The sequence below is a fragment of the Salvia splendens genome, chromosome 7, assembly GCF_004379255.2.
Source record: "Salvia splendens isolate huo1 chromosome 7, SspV2, whole genome shotgun sequence".
In the NCBI taxonomy this organism is placed as follows: Eukaryota; Viridiplantae; Streptophyta; class Magnoliopsida; order Lamiales; family Lamiaceae; genus Salvia; species Salvia splendens.
Window position 1 is genome coordinate 25,975,652 of NC_056038.1, and position 16,310 is coordinate 25,991,961.

At 34.8% G+C, this 16,310-nt stretch overlaps 2 protein-coding genes and 1 long non-coding RNA gene across 3 annotated transcripts; 1 reads left to right on the top strand and 2 right to left on the bottom strand.

The window, feature by feature from the left end:
• Window positions 1–219: 219 nt before the first annotated feature.
• LOC121740885 lies at window positions 220–2,396 on the top strand. Its single transcript, XR_006037692.1, has 3 exons — window positions 220–395; window positions 1,232–1,296; window positions 1,796–2,396. It is a non-coding gene; the product is annotated as an uncharacterized LOC121740885 (long non-coding RNA).
• An 8,308-nt stretch (window positions 2,397–10,704) lies between these two features.
• On the bottom strand, window positions 10,705–11,368 carry LOC121741124 (14 kDa proline-rich protein DC2.15-like). The gene has a single exon (XM_042133825.1). The coding sequence runs from the start codon at window positions 11,319–11,321 to the stop codon at window positions 10,914–10,916; it is 408 nt and encodes a 135-aa protein (XP_041989759.1). The 5' UTR covers window positions 11,322–11,368; the 3' UTR covers window positions 10,705–10,913.
• Window positions 11,369–14,799: 3,431 nt separating this feature from the next.
• On the bottom strand, window positions 14,800–15,508 carry LOC121741123 (14 kDa proline-rich protein DC2.15-like). Its single transcript, XM_042133824.1, has one exon. It carries the CDS (start codon window positions 15,412–15,414, stop codon window positions 14,995–14,997), a length of 420 nt encoding a protein of 139 aa, XP_041989758.1. The 5' UTR covers window positions 15,415–15,508; the 3' UTR covers window positions 14,800–14,994.
• Window positions 15,509–16,310: the final 802 nt, after the last annotated feature.

A 16,310-nucleotide genomic window follows, 5' to 3' on the forward strand; every position in this document is an offset into this window, starting at 1 on the left:
TGGGAGGACTTTTTATTTAATTTTTCTTGCTCCGTATTATTTTATCCCACTCCGTAAAAGTACCAAATTAATCATAGGCTAATTAAATAGCCAAGATTTTGAAAATCTCCTTAATTCTTTCTAAAAATCACGCCTATTTTCCTTCTCTCATATTCTCCCAAATCTTTAATTAATTGTGGAGATTATTCTTGAACTCTATAAATAAGAGAGCAACCCTAAAACCTAGAATCAAAAAAATCGCTCCCCCCTCCCTTCCCTTGAAGTTCACGCCATTTTCCTCCCCACACCTCTCCCACATGTTCTTCTACTCTACTCAAGATCCTTTCGATTCGCCAAGAGTTTGTTGAAGAATCAAGAGTTATATTCGCTTTTACCGATTGTTTCGTCCAAGAAAGGTAAATTCAAACCTATATTCTTCATCCTCTCCATCCCAACTCTTCTTTTGTTTCCCTCATGCATCTAGAGAGTGTAGGGAATGCAGATCTAAGGGTTTAATCGGTGGGAATGTGTAATCGTATGTTTGATTGCGTTTTGAATGAATTGTTTGATGATTTAATGAATCTATGGTGAATGATATATGATGTTACGAAAACATGAGTATAAGGACTCTCTCGAGCATGTTTGTGTGTTAAAACCATGAAAAAGGTTGATTTTGAATAAGTGGGGGTAAACCCTAATTCGAATTTCTAAAAGCATGAGGAACTGTGATTCCGAACAGTAAGTTCCGACTCGTTTTTGACCGACCAAATGAACTCCGATTTAACCGATTCTTTTTCCTGAGTAAACTTCATGATGTGTTCTGTGTTGTGTGTGAATTTCAACTCATATGGACGAAAGATGAATTTATGGTGAATTTTTAAAGTTGACTGCGCATTTCTGGCAGAAAGTGTTTTCCCGACCAGTGAGTTACGTTTTCTATTTGACTAACCTAAAATCGTTATTTTAACATGATTTTTAAACTGGAAGTTATTTGATGAGTATACTGCGTTGTGGTAAAATTTTAGCCCCAACGGAAGTCGGGTGAATTTTTAATAATTTTTATAAAATGGTTGCGCAGTGCTGCCAGATTTCTACCTTTACCAAAAACACTATGTTGTTATAAGTGATATACATGATTGATATATGTGATGACATGATGTGTGGTTCAAAGATGGGAAAAGGGAAAACGATAGGGACATGCATAATATTAAGTCAATGGTTGTGACTGATAAGATATATACATTATCTAAAGGTGATAACTCGTGCGCGAAGCGTGATAACAATGGAAAGGCAGTAGTTGATATCTAAACGGTCGAGGTGGGCTTCTTTTCTACCCTACACTATGTGTGGGCTTTCTTTTACTAAACTCTTTTACGTATGATTGTGGAGCTATAAGGGTGGTTTAAAGTATTTATCATGCCATGATTTGTTTTAACGTGCCTATCTGATGTGGTTGTTGCCACTGTTATATAAATCGAATTCGGGTCCTCGTAGGGCCGCAAACCCTACTTGGATTAGTGTACACCTATGGTAGATCGTGTGCTAGCGTACGGGCTGGCCGGTCTAGTGACCTGGTTTGCGGCCGCATTCCTTGTCATGTATTGGCAGATATGGCTATTGTCTATGGGAAAATGACTGATCAGTCGAATTTTACAATGGGAAATGATTTGAGTGCCTCGGGCCTTTCTAAAGCTAAACCCCGATGGTTACTTACGTATGGCATGATAAACTATATCTTTATAAAAAATGTTTTCGGCATAAGTCCACTGAGTATTTTATAAGTACTCAGCCCTGCATATGTTTTCCTTATGTGCAGGTTGAGCGGCGACGAGCGGTTGGCGGTGTTGAGCAAATTAAACGAAATGATAATATTGTCTTGAAACCCCGAGTGTCGTCGTGTCTCCACACATGACTTCACTCTTTCTCTTGGTCGTTTTCCGCTGCGATATTTCTTTTACTTATTTGTTGTTGGGCCAAAAATTGAATTTGTCCGGTTATTGGTTTCTTGTAATTTTGTTGGATAATGTCAAACTCTTAATCTTTTCCATTAATATTAATGTCTGGCCCAACTCATTATTTAAACCCGAGCCCTCATCTTGTTTTATACTTAATTGCTCATTTAATATGTTGGTCAAACCTCCTTGATGAAACCCTAGCCTATTTTCATTGTTATATTTAAGTCTGTTTAAGTCGCGATCGCCGCATTTATTATACCCTAGAAGGGCGGTCGTGACATATACCAGATCCCAATCCCATATCCGGCGAGTTTTGGGTACCCGAAACCCAAAATTATAGGTTCGGGTATTTAGTGTAATAATTTTCCGGGTTTTGGGTACCCGAATACGGGTTTCGGGTGCCCAATTTATGATAAATATTTTTATCTATGATAGGATATTATATATATTCTTTCTTGTTAATTTGTTATGTCTTCAATATACAATTATGTTTTTCCATTTAATTTACATTTTCATTAATAAAATTTTAAAAATGTTTATCATAATCTCTTTTGAGTTTGACTTATGCCGAAATTTTTTTTATTTTAAAATTATGTAGTGTCTAATGTCTATTATACTACTACATATTTATAGTCTTATAATCATAGTAATAAGAAAACTAAAACATTAAAATTGAAGTTTGAACTTTTAACAATAGCCAATATTAAAATTGAAGTTTGAACTTTTAACAATAGCCAATAGGTAGTATTATGTTATTTTTAATTACTCCTATACTTATGGTAATATAATTTAAATAGAATAAAATTTAAATGTAATATTTCGAGTTTATGGGTACCCGATTAATCAGGTTTGGGTACTTGCATCGGGTATTAGGGTACCCGAATTAACATACGGATCGGATATTGGGTATGCTATTTTACAGATTTCGGATTTGGGTACCCGATTTTTTAGGTTTGGGTACCTGTGGGTACCCGAATTCGCAGGCGTATTCAAGAATTCATATACTTTGTTTGCCATGAAATAACGATAAAGATGGTAATGTTACAACAAAATAGTACTCCATATTTCCACTATAAAATGCCACTTTTTTTTTCGTCCGCCCATTAATAAATATTCCAATTCACTTTTACTCTCTAGGGTAAGTAGACCCTACATTCCAGTAACACATTCCACTCATATTTTATTTTAAAACCAAATGTAAAAGTGACTCAACTTATTTTAATTAACACAAATATATCCGCAAGTGCATGGAGTTACTGTATCAAATAGCAAGTAAGGGTATCGTATCCACAGAGACAATATGTACCAACCTAAGTACCACAAACCAATCTCAACTATTATCTAGATAAATCAAAAGGGTTTTTGATTTCTAATTCTACTAAAATAAAAGCATAAACAATAATTAAAACAATAAAAAGCAAACAAGACAACTCAAAACAAACAAGAGCAAGTAAATGATGGAAGCCAAGAATTGGAGAAATAGAATCCTACGCGCCTAAGCGGTCGATAACAACTACGCTATGTTCAATCAAAGTCCAAACTATGCCAGCAAGGTCTGAAGGGTTACTAAGCTATCACTAAGGTAAAACTATATATTCTCCGGAAGCATACAATTTGTAGATTGTTACCTGGAACCGGAGTCTTCTTCCTAGAACTAAGGCAACAATTCCTAAAAGTTCACAAGATAATTAACTTCATTCAAAGGCTCAAATATCTTTATTATATTGGCAAAGACGTCAATTTCTTCTCTTTCAAATTAAACTACTCATCTCCCGATTATTGTAGTAGAATCATATGCATTTATAAGGTGATTAGTCAAATAAATGTATAAGCACAAGAGATATCAAAATAACCACATGAACCAAGGCATAGAAAAATGAACTCAATTAAACATAAGAATCATTGTATCTACCCCGTAGAACTCTACGGGGGATTTACTTACACATGTTCATGTCAAAAGTCAAATAACAAAAGGAATAAAACATCATAAAAAGTTAAAAACTAAACCAACTACACCCTTGAGTTGGGGAATCTTGATGGGAACCTCCTTCTTTAAACTTTCAAATGAATTGGGGAAGTTCAATCTTGAATCCTTGCCCCCAAAGTTGTTTTTCTCTCTCTTGAGTTGTGGGAATGATGATGGTTTGAAAAACACCCAATAGGTTATATATTTCGTGCCCTAAGTTTCCAAATATAATTAGCATCAAAATCCCTCAAAAAAACGTAATAAAACCCGCATTTCCGCTTTTCTAGAGCGGGCCGCTCTAAGTTTCTGACTGGAGATGAATTTTCGGCAGTTTTCCAAAGCTGGCCGCTCCATGTTTCTGGACAGCGCGTAGTCTTGTAAAATGGGCATAACATTCACTACAAAATTCCGATTGAGACTTACAGAATAGCACGCGAAGATCTTTCAAAGACGAAGAAATGATACTCATTAAAAACTAGTTAGACTTCAAAATCGCCAGAAAAAGAGTCTCGAACTAAGGCTGCTGCACATCCACATATTTTGTACTTTTTTCTATACATTTTTCGCAAAATGGTCAAAATACGAATATAATAGAGAAGTAGATATAAACACGCCAAATAATAGACGGAATGTGATCAAATTTATACAAAACTACCAACTAAAATCATGCAAAATCCAAGTATATCAAAAAGTAGGACCCTTCCACTAACTTTTTTCCTCACTTCCTTTCATAATTTTTTCAATATGCACGGAGCAAAATTGAGTCTTTTATTGGCGGACGCGATAATACATTATGATGAATAAATCTTTAGATATTAATTCTAAGGGAAATGTTATGCTACATACCTTATGTGAACTCCGTATGTGAGCACTACTGCATTAACGTTGTTCGACGCATGTTTAACATTGTGTTTTTTGGTTTTACATATTTTATGATTCTACATCATTAAAAGATATTATTGAAATTTTTAAATTTACAAAATTTATAAAAAACAAATCTCGATTTATTATTTTTATACATTTATTTGAATTTATAGAGAAAACAAACAACAAATAACACTTAAATTTCATGAATTTATAAAATTACAAATTTTAATAATATTTTTTAATATATTAATATCAAAGTAAACACTCCCTTTTATAACAAAAGAAAATTAAACTCATTCTTAATTTCCTTGGCATCAAATGGTAACAATTTACGAACACAGATTCCAATTTTATGTTTTCTATCAACTAGTATGACAAAACGAGTTTGTCCACTAACAATTAATGTACAACCACATGTTAACGAATCATAATTGGTTTCAGTATGCTTAAAATTAAACAGACATCCGCAGTTCGAACATTGACATATTAATAGAGGCCACATGCTTAGCGTCGGTTTCAATTCGAATCTAAATACTATAATAATTCTGTACTGTTGAATATAACATCTCGGACCTTTCATATTAATAGAGTTCAATTACATAATATTTGAAAGATTGATTTGAGAATAATAATTCAATTTTTAAAGAGTGATTTGATATGACATGATTCACTACCAAAAAGGAAAAACAATACCGATTTAATTTTTGAAAGGATAATAATTCAATTTTTAAAGAGTGATTTGATATGACATGATCACTACCAAAAAGGAAAAACAATACCGATTTAATTTTTGAAAGATAGATTTAGTAGTACTCCCTCTCCCTCTGTCCCACTCAGTGACAACACAATAAGACAGAATGGAGGGCTTAGAGCATCAACTATAAGTGGACATTTCCAATAGCTCCGTCACTTTTTTTTTTTTCCACAGCCACTTCTTATTTGTCTGCGCTAACAAAAAAGTATCCGCAGCAATAGTGGACACTTTTTTAGCCACTTTTCATTTTATTTTATTTTTATATATTTTAATTCAATTATAATTAAAATTATCGGAATGTAAATAATTAGAAAACGCGGTAATACTGAAATTTAAAAAAAGTATTGGGACCAAATATTCGTTGTATTACGGAAACGGGAAAATTATACGACGAACATTTTAAAAAAATACAAATAAAAACTCCGCCACCGCCTACTCGGTGGCTGAGTCAGATTCCGCCTCCTCTTCTCCGCCGCTTCCCCCCCCCGCTGCCGCTCGCCGCTGGCCCAGACAACCCCAGCTGATCCTTGATCCGACACATAAGCTCGTAGTATAAATCCTTGGTAATCGGATCGGTTGCGGTCTCGTAGAAATGATAGTTATCTTGCAGTTGTTTCATCAACTGCACAGAGCTCGTGGGGACCAGTGCCCACGGAGTACGGTATAGGGGCGGGCTGCGAGATGTGCGATCCAGACGCAGCCGACGAGAGGCGGGAGGAACCTGTAGCCACTCTAGCTCTTCGAATAGTGGCATTTTTCCCGGAGGGCGTGGGCGCCTAGAGTGTGCGGTGGAGGGCTCTTTCGTTTGGGCGTCGTTGAGGTCGAATAATTGCGAGCCGCTGCTGTAGTCCCTAGGTATGTTGTGTCTAGTTCCCTTCGCCCCAGGAGCTGCTTCCCGCTCTTGCGCACATATGGCCTTGAATTTCGGACAGTTCTCGAGAACGAGATACTCCTCCCAAGAGTTGAACTTCGGATAGCCTTCCGTGTTGAATTGGGACATAGACAACGCTTTCACGTCGGCTTCGCTTCGGCCACTCTCAGCAGTGAGCAGGTTGTTCTCGTATATGCCCGCAAACCTCTTGGTGGATCGCAGAATCCTAGAGCACTTTTTGCGGAGCTGTTCCCCATCACGCGGTTTGGCGCCTCTCGGCTTGAACTCGTTGTATGCCAACAGGACGCGCTTCAAAAAGCTCGGCTCCGTCCGATTGGTGCCCACTATGGGGTCCGATGTGACGACATCTCACGCCCTCGCCACAACAATGGACACCGCTTTTGTGTAGTGCGTGGACCGACGACTGCCAGCCCTCATTGCCTCACTGCCCTCGCCGCCACCGTCGCTGCCGGCGCCGCTGCCCTCGCCGCCACCGCCTCCCTTGCCTCCGCCGCCGCGGCTGCTTCCACCTACCCCACCGATCCCGCCGACTCTCGTCGGAACGGGCATATCCACACGGGCTGGTGGAGTATCCGGTAATCCCAGACTCAACAAACCCATCATATGCTCTAGTGCAAATCTATCTACATCGGTGAGAGGAGATTGGCTGGATTGGAAAGGGGTCTTCGGTCGCGGATGGTTAATTGCGCCCATATTGGGTCGGTAATCTCCAAACGCCGAGCGACCCAAATTTTTCTGAATAGAGGCCTGACCCCGATATTAGGTCTGTTGCCAAGGCGGGGATGTCGGCGACCACGACTGGAATGGAGGGGGCATGGGACTCGACCTCCACGGCTGAGATGGAGGGGGAGTTGGACTCGATTCCCACGGAGGAGGAGTTTGACTCGATCCCCACGGCTGGGAAGGAGGATAGCCGCCATATCCCGATTCGTCAGTGCTGGGTGATTCGTTGTCTCCACCGTGCATTTTTAGAGAGAAATATATTAGATAGTGAAGATGGGTGTAAGTTTGAAATGGGTGTGAAGATGTGTGTGGAGGAGTGGTTTTTATAAAAAAAATTTAGAAAATAATAAAAATAAAAAAACCACCGGATCGCCGCGCCGGGGTGGACGTGCAATAGGCAGGCGCGCCTATAGGCGCGTCCTCGCCGCCCTGTCGCCGAAGGGTTTCCGCCCCAAAAAAAAACATCCGCACTGGGGTGGACGCTTCTCTTACTATAGTTAGCTGCCGCGGCAGCGGTTCCGGGGCGGCCGGCGCGCCACCCCTATAATGGATGCTCTTAAGCCCCTACCAATAAATTAATTTCTTCTCTTTTTTCCACTTCAAAACTTTTTGAAAATTTCAAAAGCAAGATTCAACTCATGCCAAGATAGTGCAATTAAAGAATAAATCAACAAAAATTTATTGGTAGGAAGGGCTGAATTGAACCTACAAATTGAAAACTTACTGAGAAAAATAAAGAAATAAAATGGCCACCCAACGTCTGAAGGAAGAAGATAATCATCAATATAGGATTATTATATTATATTATTCATTGCTTTGCCTATTACATTTATTGACTTTACCAAATAATTTCACTTTAAAAAACTATTATATATATTTTATTTTTATAAGTGATTAATTTACTAAAAAAAATCTGTAAATGGTATATATATGATAAATCACATTAATTGACTAAAAAAACAATCGAGGTCGATCAAATAGTTTGTGGGAAATTTAGTGGCTCAATTTTTTAGCCAATTTTGATTTAAGTTCAGTTTTCTATCATGATTTTTCTTTTTATTCGATTATGTAAACATTAATTTTTTATAATTCTTTATATTTACTTTATTATTGAAATATGAGAATACAATATAAAAAATAAGCATTGGACGTGTAATAGTATGATTCATATAAAGTTGTATAATTTATTAAAAATTATAATTTATGATTATTTTGCTTGACTTTAATATATTAGGTTTAAAGTTTTTATGCTGAGTTAGAATTTAAGTTATTTAAGTTGAATATTTTGAAGTAGATTCAAATTATATTTACACTCCTCAGAAAATATATAATTCAATCCATGAAAATACATAAATACTGTCAAACAATAACAAATATAAATACAACATGAATCGCTTTAATATATTGCTTAAAGCGAAATTTCTTTCTAGAAATGAGATTTTATATGGTGTTCTATTAAAAATTAAGTTAAGATAGAAAAAAATAGAGATGATGTCAAAAAGAAAATAAGTCATCTTAAATGGATCATGGGAAATAGTACTATTTTTCATATACTAGTGAAGCCCCTGCCAATAATTTTTTCTGCGTCCACTACTGGTCCCACTTTAAACGGAACCTTTCTAATTCGACACGAGATTTTATATAGTGTTGTTTTGTGAGTAATTAGAGAGAATAAAGTAAGAGAGAGGAAAAATAGAGAGGATGATATTTTTATACTTCAATGGGGTATTTAGAAATGTGTCATTTAGAGTAATACATTCCAAAAAAGAAAATGTATCATTTAGAGTGAGACGAACAAAATAATATTCATAATTCAGTATATAAATACATATCCACACATTATAAAAACAAATCTCGTAAATGAGGGATGAGGGTTTAAATGATGAATTTGTGATTGGAATAGAAGTCCCCAGATATTGCATGCAGCCAAATCAAGCATTTATGGTGCATGAAGGCATACATTATTCACACTTTTAGAGTTTCCAACAGGTGTCACAAGTATATGGAGTATAATGTCATCCAATTGAATATTGAAAGGGAAAACTGCTAGCTTATTTATCTATGGTTACCAATTTTTTAACAGAGGCTATGTATATTTACTTATAAATATTGAATCAACTAACTAACCTAACTTCAACTTAGTTTCTGCCCATGCATCTTATTTATGCGCAGTTATTGATGTAAATTTAATAAAGAAATTATATATGTTGAGTTCGAATTAAGTTTGAATTAGTAATTAATTTGGAAGATATTTTCTGTAAAAAAATAGAAATTCTTGTAAACGTACTAGGAATTTTTATTGTTCACGGATTTGATACTGTTTATAGTTAATAAAAAGTAAGAAAAAAATGAAATTGAAGGCTCAGGTCAGTTTCATTTAAAGATATGTTAGTTAAATTGTGACCTGATTTTTAAATCGAGCTGCAAAAATGACATACCTTCGAAAACAATACTATGAGACAAAATTTACAACGTTAAGACTTAAGAGAGATAACATGTTGCAATTTTGGTGCGTGGCATAACTTTTTGCCTAAATGGTCCGCACAAATTGATATTGCTAACATTTCATGATCCGAAAATTTGTCGCAAGCCCTATTTGTAATCATATCATAATTTAGATAATTTTTGTAACTCGACCCAAAAGATGAAATCATAAACTATATTCAATTCATATAGGTATGAGAACAATCCAAGTACAAAGGTTCCAATCCAAGATGTTATTTTAGCTGTTTCGACTTGACTATATATAAATGTATAGATACCCTACTTTACTGATTTGTGCAATACTAAATAAATTAAATCTAATTTTGTGCTACCTAGCTTGTTGTCAAAATGTCCATATAGTATTTCCAGCTGAAATTTAATTATGAGAATTTTGCCTATGTAGTATATATATATATAGGCTTCATTTTTAGTTTGAATGTTAGCGTTTGGAAAGTTTAATAACGAGAATTAGAAACTTGTGTTTTTTATCGATTGGCTTCGTCTCCCTTATATCTTTGGTCTTTCTCGAGAGCGAACAGGCATCACTATATCCATATATGGTCATTCTCGAATTGTGCCTTGGATTAATAGCACTGAAACTGCATGCATAGTTAGAATTAATATGGAAACTAGATATTGTCCTCATGCAAGAATCGTCTTTATCAAGCAAAGTACCATCATCTCTCTCATTCGTAGTCCAATTAGGATTAATCTAGATGGGTAAACCTGGTTTAGACTAATTTATCGTTTACTAAGATGGATTAGAATTTTATTTTACTTTAGTTTGATTAAATTTTATCAAATGGAGTAAAAATGGTTGAATTGGAAACATACTGAGTATACAAATATTCAATTTAATCAAATGCAAACGGTAAATAACGTATAAACACCAAACTATAATGACCATTAGAAAATAACAGCAACAAAAAATGTTAACACAGTCAATGGTTGATGATGTGTTGACATTAAAATCTTGAAATTTTACAATGTCCTGACATTGTGTTGAGCAATTTGGAGTTTGTACAATGTATAAAATTTGCATTTTATCACCACCTTATTCAACAATATATAATTATATGAATAATAAAATTGAAAATGAGGAATCACTTTATTACTATAGAAACTACAGATACAATGACAGAAAGGTGGAACACCTTCATCACTATAAAATGGACCACTTAAAATCATATATCAAATCTAACACAACACAAGACAACTCCCCATACATATATATTACTATAACAATAAAGAAACAACATGGTTTGACTTTGAACTACATATAAGTATGATCTATTATGGGCATTGGAAGCCAGTGGGCACCTTCTTGCCGCAGTAGTTCAAGAGCAAGCTGAGCGAGATGGGCAAATTGAAGTTGTTTCCCAACACATTGGCTTTGAGTGCAGTGCAGAGGCACACCGCGGCTTCGAGATCCGCCAAACCCTTGATGAGGGTGCAGCATGGTGTCTTGGGAGGGTTTCCCACCACAAGGTGCACCAAGTCATTCAACAAGTTGGCACACACTCCCAATTTGAGTGTGTCTTTGGGGCACTTCCCCTTCGATGGCGGCTTGGGGGCTGGGGACGGCGCCTTGGGGGCCGGGACAGGAGGTTTAGATGGAGGAGGGCATGTGACCTTATTTGAGCTCACCATTGTGAACAAGAGAATGTTGAAAACAATGAAAATCACACCTCTTGAAGCCATTGTGAATTTTAGCTAGAGTTGTGTTTGTGATGGATTCTATTGTGTGGGAATTGGGGGTTTTATAGGAAAATTGTTGATTTTATTCAATGTTTTGAAGATATGATTTTTTAGCATCCATGTGGTTGAAAAAAATAAAATATTTGTTACAGGATGTAATGAGAAATCTTGCTAAAGTTATGGCTGAGTTTTTTTCCTTTTTTTTTTGTTACTATGCATTCATGTAAAATCATAGAAATGTGTATGGGAACGATTCTCATGAAATTTGGTCCTGCAAATTATCATTTTATTTTACAAATGAGTGTATTGTATAGCTCGGTCACAGCTCTTGTGTTATACCTATCACTTAAAATACTCGTCTCATGCCATACATATGTGATTTTTCTTGAATTAAGAGTGGGGTTGAATCTAGAAGACAAGTGTGGTGGAAAATATTAGCAAACTGGTAAACGAGGCGATACAATAGGAGTTGTATGCTATTGTGGATATGCCAATCTTATTCTCCCTTTAAATTATATTTTTTTGATTCAATAATGCTAGCCAAATAATCCGTCACTAAATGGGGAGGTTTTTTTTATGTTGAATCTAATCTACATAAGTACTTATTTAAATTTGGGCATGTATTTAGCTGTGCAATTTTGGCAATGAAAATTCCAAACATGATTTTGGGCTAAGGCTAGGCCTTTTGGTAACTTTGTCCATGAACTTTTTGCTGACAATATAGAAGCCACAAATCCAATGTACTAAAAATTCTTTAGATGTTCCTGTTAAGGATATACTCCCTTCGTCCCTCAATAATATTCACTATTTTCTTTTTAGTCCGTCCTTCAAGAATATGCACTTTCTAATTTTGAAAACTCTTCTCTATAATGTGGGGAGACTCACTCTTCACTAACAATATTTTAATTACCATTTCTCTCTACCTCTCTCTTACTTTTTTAATTTTGCATTAAAATTAAAATTCGTGCTGAACCCAAAGTACATATTCTTTTAGGAAGGACGGAGTAGCACACAACTATGCCATTTTTTCGAACTTTAAGAAACATTTACATCTATTTTTTCGGCTCAAAATCTTACGTGGCATTTCAGATGCCACTGTATAATACTCCGTTCGTCCAGGAAAAATTATTTCATTTTACTATTTTCGAATGTCCACAATTTCAAGTCTTATTTAATACTCCATCAATTCCCTAATAGTTGAGTCATTTTTCCATTTCGGGAAGTTCACTCATAGTTGAGTTTCTATATATGGTAACACTTTTTCTCACTTTTACTTTACTGTCTACTTTATTCACTTTCTGCTCTATTCTCTCCACTTTTTTATATCTCTTACTTTTTTTCCTATCTACCTAACACACTAAACATCAATTTCTAAAACTCGGTGCCGAAAAGTTTCGCCTCAATTAAGAGGGAACGGAGAGAGTAGTAGTAATTTTTCTATTTTAGATATGGATTCCACCATACATTTTATTATAAAACCAATACTCCCTAGATACGGATCCCACCATACATTTTATTATAAAACCAATATTCCCCCCGTCCCACAATAAAAATCATATTTTGTCATTTTGGTTTGTCTCACTATAAGAGTCACATTTCAATTTTACCATAAATGATAAGTATGTCCTACATTCCACTAACTCACTTTACTCTTATTTTATTATAAAACAAATATAAAAAATGAGCTTCATATTCCACTAACTTTTTCAACTCACTATTCTTTATATTTGTTAAAACTTGTGCCCACACCAAATGTAACTCTTATTGTGGGACGGATGGAGTACATAAAAGTGAGATCTACCCTCTAGTAATTCATTTTCCTATTTTTCTTCATAAGTCAAACAATTCATCAAATATTATTTTTGGTATGGAAAACTTATCAAATTATATTGCAAATCCAGAATTTTCTTGTATTTTTTATATTGTAGCTACTGCAAAAAATTTGTGAGACGTATACTAAAAAAATAGTGTAAAATTTAAAGTTGGGGTAGATAGTTGTGGTAGTAAATTATTTTTGTTGTGTGATATATGTAAAAAAATGAATTTGAATTTGGTGTAAATGATTAGAGATGGATTTAATAACAAATTGGAGTCGGAGTATTAAAACTAAAACTAAAAATAAAAAGAGGGAACATATTTTTTGGTCCACGAACTTTGCCAAAGTATCATTTTAGGTCCGTGAACTTTGAAAATATCATTTGAGGTCCACCAACTATGAGTTAGTATCATTTGAAGTACTTTTTACTATTTCCAAGTTTTTTTGGATGAAAATACCCTCAATACCTTAAAGTGTATATATTTTTAATAAATTTATCATATACTCATATTTCTTATAAATATCTTTACAATATATTTTGGACAAATTTTCTAAATATAATTTGACCTTAAATATTATCACTTACTCCCTCTGTCCCATTAGAAATGAAACGTTTTCCTTTTTAGTCTGTCCCATTAAAAATGAAACGTTTCTAAAAATGGAAACAATACTCTCTCTACTTTTTCTTCTCTCTTACTTTACCCTCTCTTCATTAACTCACAAAACAACACTACATAAAATCTCGTGCCGAAAAGCAAATGTTGTATATTTAATGGTACGGAGGGAGTAATTTTGTGACATGCAAGTAAAATTGCTTCTTCAATTTTTTATATTAATTTTTTAAAAAATTGAATAAAGAACTTTTCTTTAATAATAAAAATTTGAATAAAGATCTTTTCTTGCATGTCACAAAATTAAATGATAATATTGAAGGTCAAATTATATTTAGAAAATTTGTCAAAAATATATTGTAAAGATATTTATAAAAAAATATGAGTATATGATAAATTTATTAAAAATATACACCCTTTAAGGTATTGAGGGTATTTTCGTCCAAAAAAACTTGAAAATAGTAAAAAGTACTTCAAATGATACTAATTCATAGTTGGTGGACCTTAAATGATAATTTCAAAGTTCACGGACCTAAAATGATACTTTGGTAAAGTTCGTGGGACAAAAAAGATGTTCCCTCAAATAAAAATTATAAAGTGGCGCATCTGATAAGCTCGCGGGTTGGAAAATGTACATATTTCAGACAGTCTATACATGTACATATTAAAGTTTGGGATATATTTTACTACGGTAATAATTTGAGATTTAAAATTATACTTACTGTAAATTAGTACACATTAGAATTTAGCAATACTCAATTACGTCTAGCAAATTAACTTATAATTTGTTTGACTAAGCAATATCCAATTAAAACTTATTGGTCACAATTAGATACTTCCTCTTTTTCTTGTTAAAAGAGACAGTTTCTATTCGCCACAAAGCTTATGAAAGAGATGTTTAGTGTTATTAAGTGGGAAGATAATAAATTAAGAAAGAAGCATAAATAATACAGTAGGAAAGATAAAATGATTAACTTTTGGCAAAAATAGCAACGACTCTATTATGATGGTAACATTCCAAAATGTAAAGTGCCTAATTATTGGCTAATTATAATTCTGAAATCGGAATCATAATCCATTTCCATTTCATTGTTAATTAAGATGGTGCTTCAGTAGCAACCAATACAAATGACAGAAGGCAAGAAGCATACATTATAATCAAAGATAAAAAAAATATGAACAAACATAAGGAATCGACATGACATACAAAGCAACCGTAGTAATATAGTTTGATCAAATTGGTGATAACTTATGCGCATTGGAAGCCGGATGGCACCTTCTTGCCGCAGTAGTTGACGAGCAAGCTGAGCGAGACGGGCACGTTGAGGTTGTTTCCCAACACATTGGCCTTGAGCGCAGTGCAGAGGCACACGGCCGCCTCGAGATCGGCCAAACCCTCAATGAGAGTGCAGCATGGGGTTTTGGGAGGTGTCCCCACCACAAGGTGCACTAAGTCATTCAGTAAGTTGGCGCAAACCCCCAATTTCAAGGTGTCTTTGGGGCACTTTCCCTTCGACGCCTTGTGTCCATGGCCGTGGCCGTGGTGGGCCGGGGATGGTGGCTTTGGGATCGGAGTCGGAGATGAAGGAGGGCATGGGGCATTGGTTGAGCTTGCTAGTGTGAAGAAGAGAATGTTTAGGACAACGAAAATGGCAGCTCTTGAAGCCATTTGGAGAGAGTGTTTGGGACTAATTGATTGATGGTGTTTCTGAGGAATGAAGTAGGCTTTGCTTTAGAGTTAGGTGAGAAAATTGGGGGATGAAATTAGGGTTTTTATAGTGAGAAATGTGGGTTTTATTGAATTTTTTGGTGTAATAATTTGAGTAGAGGAGCCATGTGGATATGGCGACACTAGAGGAAAAATTAATAATATTTGTCATGAAACATTGTGTAGTATAATTGTAAAAGTTATCAGTTAGCACTCAGTGTTTGTGGTGGATGCGAGATCTATCAATCTTGTAGTTGTTTTAGTGCATGTATAACTGCAAGAGAAGATTTATTAATTAGTATTATTACATTAGAATTAGTGTTGTAACTTGTAATATATATGAATCACATCTCTTGTCGTTATCATATAACTAAGTAACATGCACATTGGTCAGTTGCTGATTATTCGTTTTATTGAATCTAGAACGACAAGGTGATACTTTTGTAAACTGTCAAATGAGGCTATGCCAGACTATGATTTGGAGTTTTACTTATAGTGGTGTATGCTTCTACTATGGAGTTTTAAAATTTTTTAAGTTCAAAATATTAATTGGATTCCCCAATAATAATACTATATATATAATTCGGATTATTGATGCATTGTAGGTATTTACATGTTATGTTCTATTAGCGCTAATATATTACGGAACTTTAGAAGATCTTTGTTTGATGAACTTCAAACTTAGTAAATTGTATCACGAATTTTGATCGGGGTGCCAATTTTCCATCTGATAGAAGATGTGGCAAAATTTTCCATTGAAAAGATGACGTGGAATTCACTAGCATAAAAGGGAAACGTCGTCATTTTTGTTATGAAAAATACCACCCGAAAGTAATGTTTTTTTATATTATGCGTCA

Excerpts from the sequence above, each read along its gene's own strand:
- LOC121741124 (XM_042133825.1), bottom strand. The coding sequence starts at position 11,321 with ATGGCTTCAAGAGGTGTGATTTTCATTGTTTTCAACATTCTCTTGTTC.
- LOC121741123 (XM_042133824.1), bottom strand. The coding sequence starts at position 15,414 with ATGGCTTCAAGAGCTGCCATTTTCGTTGTCCTAAACATTCTCTTCTTC.